A 21,130-nucleotide genomic window follows, 5' to 3' on the forward strand; every position below is an offset into this window, starting at 1 on the left:
TTTGCCAAGGATCAAATGTTTATTTAAACACTTCAGCATCTATGACTTCCTTTAGATATTTGACAATAACTTACATGTATTATTTCTAAGGAGTGAAAAATCAACATACATTAACATTTCTGAGATTCCAACGTCCACACAGAATTTCAGTAATATTATTCACATTTATAACCTTGCATCTGACTACTACTTTCCTTCTGTCCAGAAAAAAAAGAAAACAAAGGCTTGAGCATCATGCCCAGAAAGTTAACAGTCATGCAAAACCAGATTTTGGCAAAAAAAACCACACAAAGAAGTTTCTCAGCTCAGAATTTTCTGTGGAAATGGTCTTAGTCCACAGCCCTTATTACACTACCTGTAGTGCCTGCTATCTCTTAGCACCCGAAATGTCACCTCAGGGGTCTCAAATTACTCAGGAACTTTGGTGCTACAAGGAAAAACTTTGGAGGATGGTACAGTGCGGTCTTGGTGTGACATAGCTCAGCACCAAGCATGTCTCTGAACTCTGTGGAGGCAAAGATGGTCATGTTTAGTTTGCTACCAACTTGCAGAGTTTGTACTCTCTCCGTGCCCTGTCTGGGACCGCAGGTCTGTTGTTAACCAGCGCTTTGTAAGAGATGGGGTGAAAACGCAATATTGCTATACCATTGTAGAGCAGGATCAAAATGGTGCTATAACAGAGGCACGTGTTTTGTGTGTGAAGAGTACGTGGGGATGTTGTGAGCTGGGAAAACTAGACTACAGCCTAGGTCGTCTTTCCTCTTCGTGTTTTGTGATTGTGATACTGAAGTGATTTTAGTGCTTGAAAGCTGTGGCTTCCAAAAAGCAAAACATGCACCTCTAATACCTTCACGTTTACCTTAATTTAGAGCATTTTTATTGTTCATACTTAGTTTCAAAAGAAAACCCCGTTGAAAGGAAACTGCCACAGCAGATGGCATTGAAATGCAAACAGAAGGTTTCAGAGGAGCCCTGTCAGCAAACACTTTGTCAGAGACGCACAAAATTAAAATCCTACAAATGACTTTACAATGTGGGGAGGGAATGAAGAGAGGTTTAAGTAGCAACGATTGCCTATTCCTTTGCTCTTTCTCTGGGCAGACATCAATAAAAGACAATAATGCTAGAAGCTACAGGGACTTGTATAAGATTAAATTACTCTAATTGGGGTTAATTGAATAGGAATGATGAAACTTGAATTAGAAACAATGAATGTTATATTCAAATATAATTACAGAAAGGAAGTACGACTTGCCAACAAGGATAACAAATGGTACTACAGATCAACAAAGCATATTAGAGCTGGTGCAGCTGTTTTTGTGGTCTAGGTTGCAAGGCTGATGGCTTTGTTTTTAATGACAGTTGTCGTCTCATCTCATACATTTCAGGAGACTAAGACTTAGGACTAGTTGCACATTCCTGTGTGACACACTGAAAAACTTAATGTTCAAGAGAGTGATCCTAGTTCTTAACTGCCCTTTTCCTTCATGGCACCCGCTGGTGAGTGCACTTGTCCAGTGCACGTGCCTATGCTGGGTATTGTGCAACAGGCACCCACATGATGTGAAGACCTGGCAGCTGGTGCTGGAAGCTCTCTGCCTGCTCCGTAGGAGACCTGTTACCTTGCCAGCGGGAACTGGTGAGGCCTGAAGGGTTGGGCAGGGGCTCAAGGGATTTTGTAAACATCAATAGCTTTTAATGTCTCCTTGTGAATTCCTTAAATAAGTTCCACTGTGGAAAAAATTAGTATGATTCATAGGGTCACACCTTCGATACTTCTAGGCAAGCAATGGACACTATGAAAATGTGAAATGTTTTCCCTGAATATATGCTCGCTGGAACATGACTCAGTCCCTTACAGTGCTCCATGGCAGGGTGTTCTGCTGGAAAGCAGAAGTATTTAAGTTATAATCTGTTCTTTGAAAATACCTCTTCTGCGAGAGGGTAATGAATGTGGGATATCATCAAATGAGAATTTCTCACAGAATTTAAATCATAAAAACCTTTGTTTTTCTCCTTTTGGTAAATTATGTATGCCAGGAATTATGCATTAGAATAGTTTACCACTAATACCACATTGACTCAAAGCATGTCTACCAGTTTGAATTATATATTTTTTTTACTTTGGCTAAGAATTTAGTTATATTTTAGAAGTACACTGTGGCTTCTACTTCCCAACTCAGGTCTTGAATCTTGCAAATATCTGGTCTGTCTATTGTGATATTTATCAATTTATTTGTTAGGATTGTGACTATACCAAATACTTTTTAATTATGATTTTGCAATTAATCTAATATTTAGCATTTATCTAATAATAAATGTTTGTTCATACAGTATTTTATAGTTTCGAAGTGTTACATGATAACTCACTATTAACAAACAGAATTTTTTTTAAAAATCCTGCAAAACAGAGTGGTTTATAAAACAAGCACAAGATAACACACATCAAACTGATGCATAGTACAGTGGTTAGTGCTTTAGTATAACTGAACACATGGGGAGAACTTCAGATGATAAAAATTCCTCCAGATAGGACATGTTAAGGCACAACTCTCAATGTCAAGGCAACTCTATTTACTCTTAGCTGCTGAAGATTCCATGTCTATGTCCAGGTCCGACAGAGCACAGTAGAAGAGCAGCTGAACATACTTTGTTGTTGTAGCTGTGATACATAGCAAAAATGTGTGAGACAAAGTTATATCTTAGACAAATATATGGATTTTGAGGATTTGAAAGCACTACAGAGATATTAGGAAAATCTTAAAACACCTTAATCAACTGGATTAAGCACGTTATAAATAGCTAAAGGCAAAAGGAGCTCAATAATTAAACAGAAAGTCTTGTTTAATCAGACTTTCATCCACACTTTCACTGAATTGTCAGATTGATAGCTGAGTTCAAACTGAATAAAAATATTAAAGTTTTCCGTTTCAAGACTGCCTGAATTTGAGGAGTGGAAATTACGCTTCAGGCCAATAATTCATTATTTCATAATTTACAAAAATGCATGGACCCCTCTGACTCAGATGTCCATTCTTTGGACAGAAAATGAAGCAACGGTGTCCTGGTATTTCTGCTTTCCAGGGTATCAAACTGCATGCATTTAGTCTCCACAATCCTACATGGATTTTATTGAGCCAACATACTGAAATGGCTAAACATCACAAATATTAGATGACCATATTTTATCCACATATTGGACTGTTTGGTACAGGTATGCATGGTTTTGTTTTCAGGACCACGTGATGAAGCAAATAATCTCAAACATGCCGTATACAAAAGCACAGCAAAACTTTATAAAGAAAAAGGATTCTAGGAAAAATTATTCTTTCTTTCTTCTGACTAAGCATTCAAGATTTTGGCACGCTGACTGGGACAAGATGACGTTGCTTACCAGAGAGCCACTGTAGACATTTAGGTCGTTTTTCAACTGGCAGATAGACTCCCAAATAATATGCAGGAATGCCTGAGAGGGCAATACCAATGCCAATAAGGGAATTGACTGTATCGCTGTAGAGAGGAACTATTACCAGGAAAAGGGAACATAAACAGTATACTATAGGGAAGAAGAGGTTAAGCTGTGGAGACAAAAAAAAAAAAAAAAAAATTCCAACATTTATTAAAAGATGCAGCAAATATTCTATTGTAAAAACGTTAGGCTTTGCAGATCAGACATGTCAATAATAAAAATATAGCTATTGACTATATGCTACTATGTACTGAATCTTTTGACTGCCTGCAGTCAGTACTATTTGCTGGCTTCTGTGTACGCTGCTGAGAGCCTCTTCTTTGGTACACACCTGAGTATCTGACCATTTTCTTGTTTTCAGGCCTGCACAAGCTCAATTCCTTTCCAGTTAGCAAGAGATCAATCTTTGAAAGCAGTACTTTAAAACTGAGCAGTAATGGGTAGTTTTCCCTCTAACTTCAACGGCAAATTTTTAATTGTAATTTTGATTGACAACTAACTCAGCTAGACTTTCAATTACCGTGTTGATGCTACAGAACTAATAGACTGATTTACAACCTGGGCACTTAACAAATATCGTACCACAAATAAGGAAAGTTGCAATAAACTCTTTATGGATTTGGTTTTCACTAAAATATTTTTCACTGGCTGTAGTAATGTGTCTTCTCAAGAGTCCAGGACTTGACTTTTGAATACCAGCTGAAACTGCTGAGAGTTTACTGGTACAAATACTTCTTTTTCCTTATAAAGGTTAAAAATGTAAGTTAATGAAAACCAACTGCTACATTTCAGAAAAGGAAAAAAAATGTATGTGGAGTTGTGACGTTGACAAAGTTGGCAAATGCTGATAGGAATTAAACAGTTGTTATCTATAATCTGACTGTAAACCTCGCTTTAGTAGAGTCAGTAGCAAAACTGCCAATAAGGCAAGATTTAATCTTCATCTTCCACATATTTTGGGGGAGAGTTTGGAAATGAAGTGTGAAGATGCTTCAGGAAAATTCGGTCTGCGCTGGAAGACTGGAAAGTTTTCTAGCAGTAGGTGCTTAGGATACTTTATGCCTTTGATTGTTACACATTGTTTGTCAGGATGTTACACTTTGGAAATAAATGTGTTGGTAAAAATGCTGCAGGAGGTTAGGAAGAGCGTGACAAGGAAGAAATGTTTGGATTGGTTGTTAATCTGTGTTTCTCATAATTTTTACTGCATCACTGCAGAGTCAAAATGCAGGTCATGGAGCCAACAGAGCGCAATGAAACGAGAGCCAGTGAGTGGTTTTGTGTGCCTGGGGGAAGCTGCACGTTTCCATCCCTGCTTTCTTGACAATCACTGGATTAAAACTAGAAACAAGTTTTAGGCGTGCTTTGTTTCTTTTTTCCCTCTCCTAACTGATAGCCAGACACTCTTCTACAGTCAGTCATTAAACTTGGATTTTACTGTCTATGACCACTATGCAGTGGGAGGGAACAATCAAAATATATTTGATTGTTCAAGTTTTTGAACTTCTGCATTAGCAAATTTGGGGCATTTATGGGCTTTGGAGGGATTTTGCTGAATTTGTTAAGTCATGTAAGTTTGATCAGAGTGTTAACCTCTCTGGAGCCGCCATCACTAGCTCTACTGAGGTCCACTGTGAACAATACGAAAGGGAGTTGTTCAGGATGGGCCAAGAACCCCAGGCATTTATTTATTCCTTATTTGTTTTGAAATAAAGATAGTTATAAGGTTGAATGAAAGGAAAAAGAAATGGTAAACATCATTTAAACCTCACAGCAAAAGTGCCAGAACCAGTTCTTGTGGCAACTCGAATGGCTTTTGCTCCTTCATTTCTTATCTTGTATGCTGAAAGGATTTTTATGGCTGATAAATAGTCTATAACATAACTGGTAATGTTATGGTTGTGGCATTAAGGATCACATAAACGTGTGTATTAGTTGGCTTTTAGGGCTTGTTTCCTCTCGTTTACTTACTTTAATAGGCCGTGGCCTATGCGGCTGAGTATATCTCAAATATATTAGTCCCGCAATAGACAGACCCACAAAGAGCCAGTAGTTGAAGCAGTAGTAATTAATGAGGAGGAAAACATCTTCCACAAGGAGATAAAGCAAAGTCATTAACCCCTAGAGATAATAAAAACAAAGACTTTTCAATGTTAAAATAAAGACATGTCTTATAAAAAGATTGTAAAGTTATATACCTCCTGTTTCCAACAGATTTGTCTGGACTTGGGAGATCAGGTCCTTGCAAGAAGGATGTGCTTAAAACTCTGAGAAATCTGAAAATATGCTGTGTGAAACCTGCTGGTATTGCTTCCTTGAACAGAGCAGTGAGACCCCCACATTTGGCTGAGGAGGTGTCACATTTGTGAAGCTATGTTTCAGCACCAGCAGGAAACCCTCCTAAGCAGGCCAGATGAGGAGCCCCAGGCTCTCTGGGAGAAGGCTGCTAAGAGGCTTTCTGTAGGCTTTCTGCTCTTCTGGTTGGCTTCAGTTTGAAAGCAAACTTTTAATTTAGTTTCACAATTGGAGGCACTCGTACATTGAGACCATTAGAGTAAATTCTGTGGTATGCAGGTATGCTATACCGCCTGCATGGAAAGACCTAAAATACTAGGAATTTAATGTTTGTTTTAACAGATGAGCAGAAAAAAATTCCACTGTGAAAAACGGGAATCGTCGTGTATTAAGGGAGTATAACTCATCTTACTGGTGCAAACACAATCCCTCTGAGAACAGCATTCATAATGAGATTATAACTTTTACTAAATTATTTCATGTCAAAGGACTGGTATGATGATCTATTCATAAACCGCATGTAACACCAGGCAATGAAAGACACCAAGTAAAACACATGTTCAAATAACCAGCAGTGAAATGCTTTCTAATGATTCCACCTTCTCTGTGCGTGTCCTCTGCCTTATTTTAAACTGTTAGATTTATGGATTATTTATTAAAATCATTTGCATTAATTCTATACCTTATGATTCCTCGATTTCATGTCGCAAGATTCATTTCTATAGTGACAGCTTGAAAAAATATGGCGACAGGCATCCAACGGTAGGAATTTAATCATAAGTGCTTTGTTACTCCTGCTATAACTACAGTCCTAGAAAATCAGCCTATGGCAGGGTCTGAGAGATGTTCCTGCTACATTCTTTTCCAGTGACACTCCAAAAAAAGACTTACGCAACGCCTGTCTCTACTGTTACTGTTAGCCATTCCCTGTTTTCTAAAAGTAACGCTATTGTACTTCTCACTAATCTTGTTCAGAGAGCATATGAATGTGAATCAAGCTATTCTCTTTCCACTGAACCCTCCCCGCCCTGCCCAAGACAAAATAACACCACCACCATCCTCAGTGAGTCTTAGAAATTGTGGGCATTTGAGGATGATGTCTCCAGCGCAGGAGAAGCCCGGGAGAAACACGGGGCAGAGGCGAGGTGTTGTACTCCCCAGGTCCGAACCCCGGGCTGTCGCTTACATTGAAGAGGAGAGCAGGGACTGGTGTGAAGCACTTTATATGAATCAAGCTCAGACTGTCAGGGAGGTGTCCTTCCCTGGCTCCAACATAAAAAAGCCTAAAAAAAAGAAGAAAACTCAACCAGACAGTGAACCAAAGAATAATAGCTTGTTGCTTTCTGACAAAAGCAGCATTAATTCTTTTATTACTCTGTTGTAAATGCTGCTCTCTTCTCAAGTGGTTTTAGTTTATCAATTGGTGCCGATCATGAGAAGACACATCAGATCAAAACAATTCTTACATCATAAACGAACAACTTGACATGGCAAAAATTAACTGTGTCACTTTTACAATGCAGTAATAAAGAATGAAAATTAGTAATAAATCATTCCTTTTCAATTATTTTAAATAAATCTTATCTTTCATACCTAGATGCTGCAATTATTGATGAGTTTAAGCCACTATAGCAAGACATGGCCACTGCTATAGGAATTATCCACTTAGCATAACTAAGGGTTTCACCGCCAAACGTCTGTAACAGAAAAAGAAAATAGTGAGGCCTGTTACCTTAAGCATATGGAAAATCCTGAGAAACTCTCATGAAAACGCACCAGCCCAATATAGTGTCATAGCCCATGCCTTCTTATGACACCCGATAATGACTTGGGAAATTAGAATGTGGGAAAACTGATCAGTATCAAAATAAAAATGGCAGATACATTACAAAAAATAAAAAATAAATTCTAAGCTTTGATCAAGTCAATGAGATAACAGAAGATAATGTATTTGCTTCAACGATTTCTGACAAATCCTGACTGTAGTAATCCATTAGTTACAATTGTATTTTTGTATAAAATATTGATAAGGTTTTAAAAAGCATTTCACTGCTCATTTTTGTGTTGAAAATATTGCTGTGATCCTGCAGCATTAAACACCACTCACTATACATTAGAATGATAGCAAAACCCCCGGATTCTTAAACCACCCAGACTTTCCATAGCTCGCTCTTTATCTGGCCCTGGCAAAAGCATCTTCTACAATGAAGTTCTGTTAGGAGCAGGATTTACAGAGTATATAAGAGGATTTTACAAGAGCAAATTTATTGGATATGGTTTTTATATGCACCTTCTAATATACTGGTACTCTTAGATGAAAACAAAGTTTAAAACAAAGCAACAACCTTCAGCATGGAAATATTTCAATTGTTTTGCCAAATATGCTACCTGAGATTTTTCTGCAGTGTCCTCCATGCAGTAATTTTTGTTGTAATTATTTTATACAACTTACCACAGCCACTGCATCACTTGTGAGGAGAGCTGACATGTCCAACACTACATAGTATGCTATATTAGTCAACAAGTAAATAATAGTCACAATAGGCATTGAAATTGCAATAGAAATAGGTAGATTCCTGCAAAAGGAAAATGGCAAAATTATTTCATGTTCTTTAAATAAGGAATATTTAAATAGAAGATTGTTCCCAAATTCAAACACTTGCTAATGGGTACCTCCATCACTTTTTGTAATCCATCATTTTGCAATTGTGGGGTTACAAAATAACGTGCAGCTAAGTGTGGATCAATTCCATAAGCAGCTTAGTTGGCTCCTTGTGGGTCTGTCACAAGTTTTAGAGAAAAAAATGTACATTTATACCTGTAAATTTTACATACTGTCTTTTATATGAAGCAATTTAAGAGAGCACTTAAGCAAGGAGATTTAAATGCACATTTAGGTGTTTTCTTGATCAAACCTTTTTTTTTCCTGACTCATAACCTATGCATGTGCCAAGACAAGGTGCACCATATCAGTCTGAGTAGGTGAGGCACACAACTCCCACAGGGCTGACATCTCTACAGACAGGAGAAGATGATATTTCCAGTGCTACTGTGGGCTTTTTATTTTTTTACTTAACCTTTCATCTTTAACAAAATTAAACATTTTGCCCATAAACAGTAATGCTGAAGATCACATGATAAAACAGTCATAAACCTGACACAGTCTTACTCTACTGTTGGCAAAACCAGTCCTGGAAACATAAAATAATTGCTCTGTTCTGACTGAAAAGAAGTAGGGAATTGTAGAGGGCTAGATGGACCCATGCTTTTCCCTGCTTTCAGCAGGGATCCGTTCTCCTCCTTTAAAAATTCTGGTCTGAAGTGTAAGGTGTAAAATACATATATGCAGACAAGTGATTTATTAGTGTGATGCAATTGGTGAGTGAGGACAATAATCAGAAAGAGTTCTCATGCTTACTCCTTCTTTTGAAAAGAAGAAGGTTTTTACAGAGAAGATAGTTTGACTGATTTCCAATCAGAAACAAATACAGTGCGGCTCGTCCTGCCATCGCCTGTCTTACCCGGACAATTCAGCAATTCAAAGGAAAAGCACGCGTTTACCTCTCGGGATTCTGCATTTCCTCGGTGACGTAGTTGAGCGTGTCCCATCCCGAGTAGGAGAAGAGGGCAGAGTAGAGGGCCAGCGCGATCATCCCTGGGTTTGTTGCTGAGCCCTCGAACGGAGCTCTCAGGTTTTCCGTTTCTCCTGTACAAACGGCAGGTGCCGATTGCCTGTTATGTTTCAAGGATTACAACGTAGAAGGACACTACGCTAAAAGTCTCAGTTAACCAAAAAGAAATAAACTCCCACTGTATTCAGGTTTCATTACTATTTCTAAAAGTGCACAGCTTATCTTTTCACATGAGAAATAGGAAAGTTTCAATCAGACGTTCAGACAGCTACACTTGTACAGGGACACAGCAGAAGATGTTTTCCCATGTTTGTTATTTGGATGTGACTTGTGTAATTCTACCAGAATTCATGGCACCTTGTCTCCAGGCATCGCTGCCCAGCCTACCGAAGGAGGGAGCCCAACTGAGGTCATGCGATGCCCTGTCAGCCAGGCGGAGGCACTTGGGAAACCCAATTTCAGTTCCTGAATCTGTCTCATATTTCTTCCTCTTACGTGTGCTTTTGTTTTCACCAGATGAATTAGTGGCCGCTGGAGGGGGAACTCCTGGAGGCATGGTTCTCAATGGCATGCTCTACCCCACAAAAGCGTTCTCCAAAAATAAGAGAAGACACTTGAAAAATCTTTCCTTTCAAAATTGTCCTCTAGTTTAGCTCAATCAGTTGAGACGACAGCCTGAAGAATGGTGTAAAACAGATGAAACATTAATGAAACTGCATGAGCCTTCACTGTAATTCTGGAAAAGGGAAGAAAGGCCTGAGTTTGGAGAAGGAAAGTCAACTATCAAATATAAATGGGAGTGGGTTAAGTATTAAGGAAGACAGAAACATGCTGAAGCCTCCATTAGGGAAGAAGGTAAGGTCTTTGTTGTAAAATGAAACCACTTCACCCTGTGGTTAAACTAAGGAGTTTATAGATACCGCAAAAGCAATTTAGTCTTTGAAGAGCAGTAACTACCAGGAGAATGTTCAAACAGAGGAAGGTGAAGCTATGAGATGTACACACACTTTGAGGAAGAAAACAGTTGAAAGGAAAAAAAAATAGAAAAAATCAAAAAGGGCCAAGAAAAGCTTTTTTTTTTACTCTTGACAGCTCATATTCAAAACCAGATACATTCACAGTGTTTTAAAACAAAAGGCGTATCTGAGCACATCAGAAGGAATACGGCAGGGCTAAAACATCATAACTGTTTTTTCTCATTAAAACAGCTGCTGAGTTTAAAAGAGTGCATTGACCAAATCACAGCTTCCTCCAGAAAGTCTACATCATTCCTCCTCCCAGTCCTGTCTGTACTTAAGTGCTCGGTTCTGCTTAAAAAGAGCAGAGACGAGACCTTTACTACCACTAAAAGCCCTCAGCATTTTGTGTTCCTCACAGTAATGTCTCCTTTCTGCCTTTACCCTCCCTGACCCCACAGAGCAGCGCAAAGGAACCGGCGTGGGCTGTAACGATGCAGGAGCAGATGGAATGGCCCCTGGGTCAAACTGCATCGTGGTGGCTCCACGCCAGCGAGCGGGTTGGCAGTTTTGAAGGAGGCGATTTGAAAGCACAAGTAAATTTGTGACTATGAGGACAGGGCAAAGCTGCTATAGGGATGACATCATGGACTCACACCTTTGTAAAACTGCAGCCGCTTTATGAGGGGAACTACTCCTTCACGTAACTGTGGTCCTTAAGCAATGTTTTTCCTCTGCATTTCACGTTCCTGCCCTCAGGACTGGGCTTGTTTGTTCAGGGTTCTTTAGACTTGAACAAACCAGAGACAACTGATAGGCATGCTAAACAAAAAAGCACTCTTAAAGTCTGGTGTAGCTTTACAATGTAACAGCTGATGCAAGGGCAGCCAGGGAAAGAAGGCCAGCAAACATGGAAAAGCAAGCACGCTCATTAGCTTTTGTAAGCTAGTTTTAGTAGGAGAAAAAGACAATTCCTAAACGGAAGAGGGGAAACCATTTTTATTTAAACTGCATAAAGATACAATGCCTATTTAAGAATTTCATGGGAAAATGGAGAAACCTTAGTAACTAAGCAACAGAGCTAGAGTTGGAAGAGACTTCACTGTACCAGAGGCCCAAATTAATAAAATCAAATCTATTGTCATATGCAAAGACCAGAGGTAGCACCGGAATAAACTAGTCAGTATATTCAGTTCAGAACACGGAAGACTGGTGAGGAGGATTGTAAACACACTCAAGTGACTCGCAGCTGGGGTGTAGAAAAAGACATATATCATACTAATCATCGTTTAGTCTTGTGTGCTTGACAACTACAACATCTACATACAGATAACACAGGCCTGTGGTAGACTCAAAGGCACCCTATCGAACGTGCTTGAGATTCCTGCCCTGCTGTGGGAAAGATCAAAGCACAAAGGTAAACTACGCCTGCGTGAATCCCTGATACACAGGCAAAAGCAGCAGGTTCAAAAACTCTTGAGCAAGGACCGAGCTCCTTGATGTCTGCATCCCTGCTTGTGTGCCTCTGCCTGGGTGCTGCTCTGGAGATCCCCTGGTTCGTGAGGTAACAAAAATAAATTTATTCTTTGCATTTCACCCGTGGTTTTGTGGTTGTTCCTGCATTCTGCCTGTGTCAGCTCACACATCCAGTTACTGCTGATACGAGGTGGCTCATCTGTCCTGTGATGTCTTACAATATCATAGTGATTCACAGGACTGCGCTATTGCATTCTCCTCCCTTGTTTCAAGGAGCAAGCATGCCCTCACCGATGAAGGAAAGGACGAGTTCCTCCCTCCCCGACCCTCTCCCCTCGCAGGGCGCTGCGGTGGCTCTCTGCCACGGACAGGGCAGGGGGAGCAGGGGGTGAGGAGTGATGCGAAGGACGCGTCTGGCCATTTCTGCTGTGCTGTCCTGTCATAGGACAAGTAGCAATGCCAGCCTTTAACAAGCATGAGCCAGAGACACAGAGGCTGACTTTAAACTAGTTAGCACTGAACTGATGTTAATTCAGCTGCTATTTGCTGTTCAGCCCGAGCAACGCAGAACTTGGCGTGTGTTGGTTTGCCACACTAAGGATAGATGAATAATTAAACCCCCATTGCTTAACAAGCCATAAAATTCCTCTGACCTTCCTATAGTAGACAGTTTTTTCCAGAATAAACAACACTTCCTATGTAAGTCTTAAGGAGTCTGATCTTCCTGAATAGATTTTGAAATTCAAATATGGCTCATTTTTAAGAATTTAAGTAAATGAAAATTATTCTTACCTTTACCAATTTTGTAAAGACCAACAGATATCACCAAGATAAGAGCCATAACTTTTGCATATGTGAAGACATCTTGTACACGGGTTCCCCATTTCACATTAACACAATTAATAAATGTTAAGGAACCTGCAGAGAAAAAGAATATGCATGAGAGGAGCGCTGCATTTTTTACATCACTTAAAGCATGTTTCAAATCCATCCTTCCAGATACAACCCCTCTTTCAAGCAATAAAATAGAATCAAATTTCACCATTTCAGGACCACCTAGATTTATTAAAATAAATGGAATAACTGGTTTAAAATTTACACAATGGTTTTCTGAAGGATTTTGTTTTCATGACAGTAGGTAAGACAAAACACATCAGCTTTTGAATTTTAGGACTAACTTCTGCTCCTTTTAAATAATCTTTAAATTTTATTAAAGTCAACAGAGTTGCTCACATGCAGAAGGTGAGATGTCTTTATATCCTTTATTGGAATTTAAGTTTTTCCCAAAGTTCTCCATGCTGATTCAAGCTCTAATCTACGTACAGAGTAAGGACAGCTTCTGCACTGCAAAGTTTGGATGCCGTGGACAAGATACTGAATTGAGCCAGGCGAGCAGGCTGTTACCCTGTGCCCATGGCTTAGAAGCTGCATCATTCATGCTTTGACTCTGAGTCGGAAGATTACAGAAGTACTTACAGAGTTCTCTCAAGCCTCAATTTTGACAGAATCTAATAGAAATAACAAAACAGTTGGTTACAGAAAGTGGATGGGACCAACTTTTTCTCTTTTCCTCCTTCTGCCATATGTTTGCATTCAGTTTTGTCGCAGAATTAAACCCCGATGAGTGGATAAAGCGCTGTGACAAGTGCTGCTGCTTGGCCAGCAGCAGGTTCAGCCAGGGGCCGAGCTGTGTCCCCACCTCCTCTCACTCTAGTACACACACGGCATCACAGGCAACTTCTCTCTCTCGTGACTCCATAATTCAAACCAGAAACAGATGAGGAAAGGTAAGAGTATGCATTGGTACTAGGTATGAAGCCCAGCTGCTGGAGAAGAGAGCAGAACAAATGCAGTATGGGAGGTCCAGAGTGCTCTCAAGCATGGATCAGAATGGGCTGTTTCTTCTCTAGCAGCCTTGTTGGTCTTTGCTTGTGTTTCTCTGACCTGCGTATAATCTACACTTCAGTTTTGAAAGGAAGAAAAAAGGTTGCGTAATGCTTAAAACAAAAACCTTTTAGAAACCTTTTTATATAGCAAGGAAATTAGCACCCAACCACAGATGCTCAAAGAACTTCTTGCCTTCATTATCACGAGTGACTCTGTTAGCTGCTAAGGTAATAATAGGCCTATTTACTGATTTGCCCCCACTATTTCCTATTAATCTATAATATCATGCAATGGGGACATAATTTTGTTTTTATTCTGCTATTAAGAAACCTCAATAGGTTATAGAATGATTGTTCATGCCTAATGTCAGGTTTGAATATAATTTTAAATATGTCTGTAAATAATGACTTCTGTAAACTTTGGTCTGGTAAAGGAAGGAGGGGTGAAGGGGTTGCCCTCTGCATCAAGAAATGAATAGTGTGAAGAGTTGTCTCTGAAGAACAGCCATGAGCAGATTGAAAGCTTATGGATAAGAATTAGAGATGGAGGTAGCAAAGGGAACCTTATGGTTGGTGTTTACTACAAGCTGCCTGATCAAGGGGAGTCTATTGGTGATGCCTTCTTACTCCAGCTACAGGAAGCATCGCACTTCCAGGCTCTTGTCCTGCTAGGGGACTTCAACCACTCCAAATTCTGCTGGAAGAGTAGCACAGTGAGCTGTAGACAATCCAGGAGACTCCTGGAATGCATTGAGGACAACTTCTTAAGCGAAGTAATAGACAGCCCTACCACAGGGGATGCGATACTGGACCTGATGGTCACCAACACAAGTGAGCTAATCAGTGATGTCAAGATTAAAGGCAGCCTGGGCTGCAGTGATCATGTACTGGTGGAATTCGCAGTCCTGTGGGATATGGGTCAGGCAAAGTAAAGTCAGGACCTTGAATTCTAGGAAAGCAAACTTCCAGCTGTTCAAGGAGTTAGTCAATAGGTTCCCCTGGGAAACTGCCCTCCGGAACAAGGGAGCAGAACAGAGGTGACAGATCTTTAAGGGTGCTTTTCATTGACTGCAAGAGCTCTCGATCCCCAGCTGTAAGAAATCAGGAAAGGAAGGTAAGAGACTGGCATGGCTGGTCAACCTAAAGGGCAATGCACAGGCAGTGGAAGCAGGGTGGGTATCCTGGGAAGACTATAGGGATACTGCCTGTTTATGTAGGAATGGGGTCAGAAGGGGCAAGGCACAGCTGGACCTGAGCTTGGCAAAGGACACAAAGAATACTAAAGGCTTCTACAGGTATGTCAGCCAGAAAAGGAAGGTCAAAGAAAATGTACTCCCTCCCCAATGAACATGACTGGCAAACTGGTAACAACAGATGAGGAGAAGGCTAAGGTACTCAACAACTTTTTTGCCTCAGTCTTTACTTGCAACCTCTCTTCCCACACCTCTTGAATGGATGGACCTCAAGTCAGGGACTGGGGGAGCAAAGTCCCTCCCACTGTAACAGAAGATCAGGTTCGAGACCACCTGAGGAACCTGAACATCCATGAGTCTATAGGACCTGATGAGATGCATCCCAGAGTCCTGAGGGAATTGGCTGATGTAGCTGCCAAGCCACTTTTCCATGATATTTATAAAGTCTTAGCAGTCGGGTGAAGTCCCTGGTGACTGAAAAAAGGGAAACATTGCACCTATTTTTAAAAAGGGTAGAAAGGAGGACCCTGGGAACCACTGACCTGTCAGCCTCACCTCTGTGCCTGGGAAGATCATGGAACAGATCCTCCTAGAAGCTATGCTAAGGCACATGGAGTATAGGGAGGTGATTCAAGACAGCCAGCATGGTTTCACCACGGGCACTGACTGATCTAGTGGCCTTCTATGATGGAGTAACTACACCAGTGGACAAGGGAAGAGCTACAGATGTTGTCTATCTGGACATCTGTAAAGCCTTTGACACAGTCCCCCACATATTCTCCTCTCTAAATTGGAGAGATATGGATTTGATGAGTAGACTATCTGGTGGATGAGGAATTGGTTGGATAGTCACATCTGGGGGGATAGTGGTCAATGGCTCAATGTCTAGATGGAGTTTGCTGACAAGTGGTGTTGCTCAGGAGGACATGACTGGGAACAGTACTGTTTAATATCTTCATCAATGACAGAGACAGTGGGATCAAGTGCACCCTCAGCAAGTTTGCAGTTCCTCATCCCTGGGAATATTCAAGGTGAGGGTGGACAGGGCTCTGAGCAACCTGATCAGGTTGAAGAAGTCCCCTGCTAATTGCAGAGGGATTTGGACTAGACGACCTTTAAATGTCTCTTCCAACCCAAACAATTCTATGATTCTACATATACATTGAAATAAGATTTTATGCTCTATAATTTAAAAAATCTCTATAGCAGAACTTAACTATACCTCTTTGTTAAAAGTACAGTAGTATATATCAGTAACTGTTAGAATTTTAGGGTTATTTCTTAAAAATGATAAAGTAAGTGTTGACTGACGGTTTCAATACTGAACAGTTAGGAGTCATTTGTGATGCTATAATATGCCATTTGAAACACCGCAAAGGATATGTTCACTGCATGTGTATATGACTCTGACATGTATCATGTGCTGCAGAATGTAATTAAATTCAAGGCAATGGGATCTTGCCATGGAATTCCCAGTAACTTCTACTAAATATATAGATTTAAATAAGTTCTCCCCACTATGTTGGTGAAGTGCCAATTGAATCCATACTACTGAGCCTTATCAAATTGTTCAAGTAATAAATTTGCTATCTGACACTGCTAAATTGCATATCAGAGTTAATATAATAAACTATAATTTTCCCAGCAATCTGGGTTGTTACTCAAAATGCTTGTTATAAGCCTAGTCAGTGGTGAGGCAACTAATTTGCTGTATGAGAATGCAGCTGCTGCCAGCCACACCTGGGGCATCAGCTCAGAAATCAGAGGTACTAGAGCACACAGTTGTTTCATGTGAAGACTACAGCAAGAATAACTAAGAAAGTGAAGCCTTAGAGAAACACCAGCATTTGAAGACTACTCTTAAGTGTTAGGATTTCATGAGGTGCACCTAGAACACTGGAGAAACACATTTTGATCCAATAAATAACTGCTTTCCTGTGCAAGTGGAGAATTTCAGCTGATAAAATCTTTTGGAATAGGGTTAGTTGCCTTTTAGGCTGTTGATTGGCCATGATGGTCTTAAGTTATACCATGGAGCTTTTTTCAGAAGTGAACTTCCTCTGCATCACAGTGGTCAGAGTCAGGGCTACAGAGAAAACACCTTTTCAGAATTGTCAGTATACTTTATGTTACCTTAAATTAAAATTACTTGTCCTTTTGGAAGTTTTTGTTGAGATTTAATTTAAGTAATTTTTAAAAGATTATGCTATAGCACAGCCTCAAAGGAACATGTACCCTAGCTTGACAAATTCATGTTTATAAGGACAAGAATTTGAGTATAGTCCATCTGCTGGAGGATAGCTTTGTAATGCTTATCCCTGTGTTCACCGAGGACATACAGTCACGATGAAGTCAACTCTGCGGAGTGCCTGATTACACTATACAATGTCTCTAGAGACAACATTCATATTAGACAGAGTATTTTTAATTCCATATGAATTTTAAGATTTTTTGTTCATTTTTTGTGATTTGCAAGAAATAGGGAAGAAAGAACATGGACCAAATGTGGGCTGCCAATTAGGCCAACGATCCATAGAGTTATATATATCTTTAATCAGCAGTCATAGTTTCCCCCAGCCAAATTACTGTAATTCTCCTCTCCCCTCTGATAATCCCAGCCCCAAATAAAATCCATCTAAACAAAAGATTATTAGTTCCTAAGAATATGTTTTAGAGAGGCAATAATTATTTTCGCAGAAGGTGAAGAAATAGAAATTTGGACAAATCTCTCTGGGCACCTACAATTAGAATTCTTAACTTCTAGGGACCATATCGTTACTTACATATACAAGCAGCTGCAATCAACCTGACTGCATCATATGGCGGCTCACAATGAGGAAAAATTGGTTGAACAATATAGTTAGCAAACGTGATTGCTATCACTGCCTGAGTTGTTGGTTCGATAATTAGCAAGGAAGACCAGAGTCTGATGAAGGCCACAAAGGCACCAAATGCTTCCAGGATATAAGCGTAACTGGCTCCAGATTTAACGATGGATGTTCCCAATTCAGCGTAACACAAAGCTCCAAACAGCGAAAACATTCCACCGAGCGCCCAGATGACTAGAGAGAGTCCATAGGAAGCACTGTACATTAAAACACCTCTGGGTGATACAAATATCCCAGAGCCAATCATGTTCCCTACAATTAAAGAAACTCCATTTAGTAAAGTGATTTCTTTTTTCATCTGCATTTTTTCACTTGTCTCTGCCATATTGTCCATTTCAGCTGCTCCATTCTTAGTTCTGGATTTTTTATTGCCGCATATTCTCCAGGAGGCTGGCATCCTCAACTATCATTACCTGAAAACAAGAGGAGAGAACATCTTTTGCAATGCACGTGGCATCAGAGACATGGATAATTATCACACAAGGAATAAACAGTGCAAAGAACAATTATTTTGCCTGCTTTTATCTTGCAGTCCAGGAACCACATACTAGTGAATTGTCTTAACTTTCGCCATTCCATACCTTTTTAATGGATAAATATGAGGCCACTGTCCGTGGTTATAGATCCTGAAGCTTTCATGAACTCTCATTTCACTTCTATTATTTATCTTGAATTGTAATTCTACGTTATGTTATTGGAGTTATCTTAGGGAAGAAGGAGACACTGTATCCCTAGAAACACGTTCTAATGCAGCTACCTACAGGTATACCTCTCCCTAAATTTTGCTCTCATCCTTTATTTCATTACTATTTGTTTCATCAAATCGCACCTGTCTGAAAATTATCTGCTGAGGAACACAAGAGAAAACAGAGAAAAAGATACTCAAAAACTCCAGCCTCAGGAGGTTAATGTTAACGTGAGGATAAAGAAAAAAGCTTTAGATGTTCCTAGAGATGAGATTGCTGCTGCAGTGAATAATGCAGCTTGTTTAGTTATTAACCTCACTTGACTTCTGGGTAGAAGCCACTAGCATGCATAGGGACTGAGTTTTGAACACCCTGTCCCTGGAACTTTTGTATAAGGGAGTCCAACAAAATGCGACGGTAAAAGCTTCCCACTCCAGTGCTCGCAGGGTAGGATCCAAGTAGGCTGGGAGCTGGGAAAAATGACGTAATGCATAGCTGCATTGATAAATCAGCCTTGTGCACACATCGCACCCCTCCGGGGCTGAGGTCCTTTGGGATGGGGAAAAGAAACGTAACAGCCGGGACTGCAGCGACTGTCTCAATTTGTGGGTCCTGCTGACTCATAACAATGCTTACGTAGAACAATGGATTTTTTTTTTGTGCCTGTCTCTAAAATAATTTTTTTCTCCTCCCTTCCCCCCCTCCACACACTCTCTAAAACACTCCCAAAGAACACTTCCTCAAAATCCTATGAGGTAAAGCCAAGTTTTCTGAGCAGAACAAAGCTCCTCCATGCAACACTGGCCAAAAACATTTGATCACAAATCTATGTTGTTAAAACAGGGGTCGATGACCAGTTTAAAACAAACAGACTGCCCTCTCCAAATTTCCTGTAAGATTTGCTTTCCTTTGTAAAGTACGTCTGTTTTAGCAGCCCTGAATAATTTATAATTATATGTGTTCTTTTCCAGCTTTTTTTGGTGCAACTCAGTTTCCTAGTTGATCAAATAACTAATGAGGCCTGATGAGGATTAAGGATTAAAAGATGTCAAACTCCCCTTAAAGATTAAATGCTTTTCTCATCCCAGTGGCACTTTCTCTAACCTCAGGAACACTGTGGGAACATTGGAGTAAAGTTAAATATTAATTCTTGCCATAGGTGTTCAAGCGTGACTGCTGAGTCTCCCATCTTTTCCTGACCCCTTCTTCACACACGGGTGACTCCTCTTACTTCTCCATTTGTCCCTCTAAGAATAAAAATCATCACCTTGGTCTGGGAGGAGGAATTTCAGGCATCCAATACACCAGTCATGTATCTTCCTTAAAATTCCTGATAAGCATTCCCAGTTTCCTACTATTAACACAATTTTCTGCTTGTGTGAAAGAAAGGAGGGAAATGAAGTCACCCCCTGCCCCTGAAATATGAGCTAATACTTCCAGAATCTCCTGGCTCTGTTTCTACTTTCCATGGCTCTGCGAAATGTTGGCAGAACCCCCCTCCCACGATCGCAGCTGTCCGGAGAGCCCATCAGGACAGCAACATGCTAGAAATTTGGGCAGAACTCTGTATTACTACTACTGTGGGAGCACAGCTGATTTAAAATCACCTTGTGTTTTTTATGCCTGATCAGGGAATTATTTTTCTTTAAATTTTTTAGTTTTATTTTTAAATGTGAGGCTTTCAGAGCTCTGGCTCTGTGCCAAAATGCGCAGACGTTTAAGTGGATACAGCTCAAAGGGAGTGAGAATTTAAAATGCAGCTGTTCCTGAGATGGTGTGAATGTGGAGCTATGCAACTAGTGATCAAAACCAATGGCTACCTGTTTTTCTGAAATGAAGTCTCACTAATAAATGAGATGATAAAGTTATTTTCCTGTAAAGTAGCATACATAATGGAGTGGAGATCAGTGATGAGTGGTGCTCCTCAGGGATCGGTACTGGGACTGGCACTGTTTAACATCTTTGTCAGTGACATGGACAATGGAACTGAGTGCACCCTCAGCAAGTTTGCCGAAGACACCAAGCTGCAGTGGGAAGGGATGCCATCCAGAGGGACCTTGACAGGCTGGAGAGGTGGGCCCGTGCGAACCTCATGAAGTTCAACAAGGCCAAGTGCAAGGTCCTGCACGTGGGTCGGTGCAATCCCAAGCACAACTACAGGCTGGGCGAGGAATGGATTGAAAGCAGCCCTGAGGAGAAGGACTTGGGGGTATTGATTGATGAGAAGCTCAACATGAGCCAGCAGTGTGCGCTTGCAGCCCAGAAAGCCAACCGTGTCCTGGGCTGCATCAAAAGAGGTGTGACCAGCAGGTCGAGGGAGGTGATCCTGCCCCTCTGCTCCGCTCTTGTGAGACCCCACCTGGAGTACTGCGTCCAGCTCTGGGGGCCCCAGTACAGGAGAGACATGGAGCTGTTGGAGCGAGTCCAGAGGAGGGCCACAAAGATGATCAGAGGGTTGGAGCACCTCTCCTATGAGCACAGGCTGAGAGAGTTGGGATTGTTCAGCCTGGAGAAAAGAAGGCTCTGCGGAGACCTTATTGCAGCCTTCCAGTACCTGAAGGGGCCTACAGGAAAGATGGTGAGGGACTGTTTATCGGGGGTGCAGTGACAGGACAAGGGGTAATGGGTTTAAGCTGAAGGAGGGTTGAT

The 21,130-nt window shown here is 40.7% G+C and overlaps 1 protein-coding gene across 3 annotated transcripts in view; it reads right to left on the reverse strand.

Moving 5' to 3' along the window:
* The window catches only part of LOC129203764 (Y+L amino acid transporter 2-like), a 26,036-nt gene continuing 4,906 nt past the window's right edge, over positions 1-21,130 (reverse strand). For all 3 annotated transcript variants that reach the window (XM_054818688.1, XM_054818687.1, XM_054818689.1), the window contains 9 exons: positions 17,691-18,208; positions 12,621-12,746; positions 9,326-9,470; positions 8,217-8,340; positions 7,358-7,461; positions 6,951-7,047; positions 5,441-5,590; positions 3,395-3,578; positions 1-2,662 (listed from right to left, as the gene is read on the reverse strand). In XM_054818688.1, the coding sequence (XP_054674663.1) occupies positions 2,571-2,662; positions 3,395-3,578; positions 5,441-5,590; positions 6,951-7,047; positions 7,358-7,461; positions 8,217-8,340; positions 9,326-9,470; positions 12,621-12,746; positions 17,691-18,192 (1,524 nt within the window). In that variant the 5' untranslated portion in view covers positions 18,193-18,208 and the 3' untranslated portion in view covers positions 1-2,570. The remainder of the gene's footprint in view (positions 2,663-3,394; positions 3,579-5,440; positions 5,591-6,950; positions 7,048-7,357; positions 7,462-8,216; positions 8,341-9,325; positions 9,471-12,620; positions 12,747-17,690; positions 18,209-21,130) is intronic.

This window comes from Grus americana, chromosome 2 (genome assembly GCF_028858705.1).
Source record: "Grus americana isolate bGruAme1 chromosome 2, bGruAme1.mat, whole genome shotgun sequence".
Classification (NCBI taxonomy): domain Eukaryota; kingdom Metazoa; phylum Chordata; class Aves; order Gruiformes; family Gruidae; genus Grus; species Grus americana.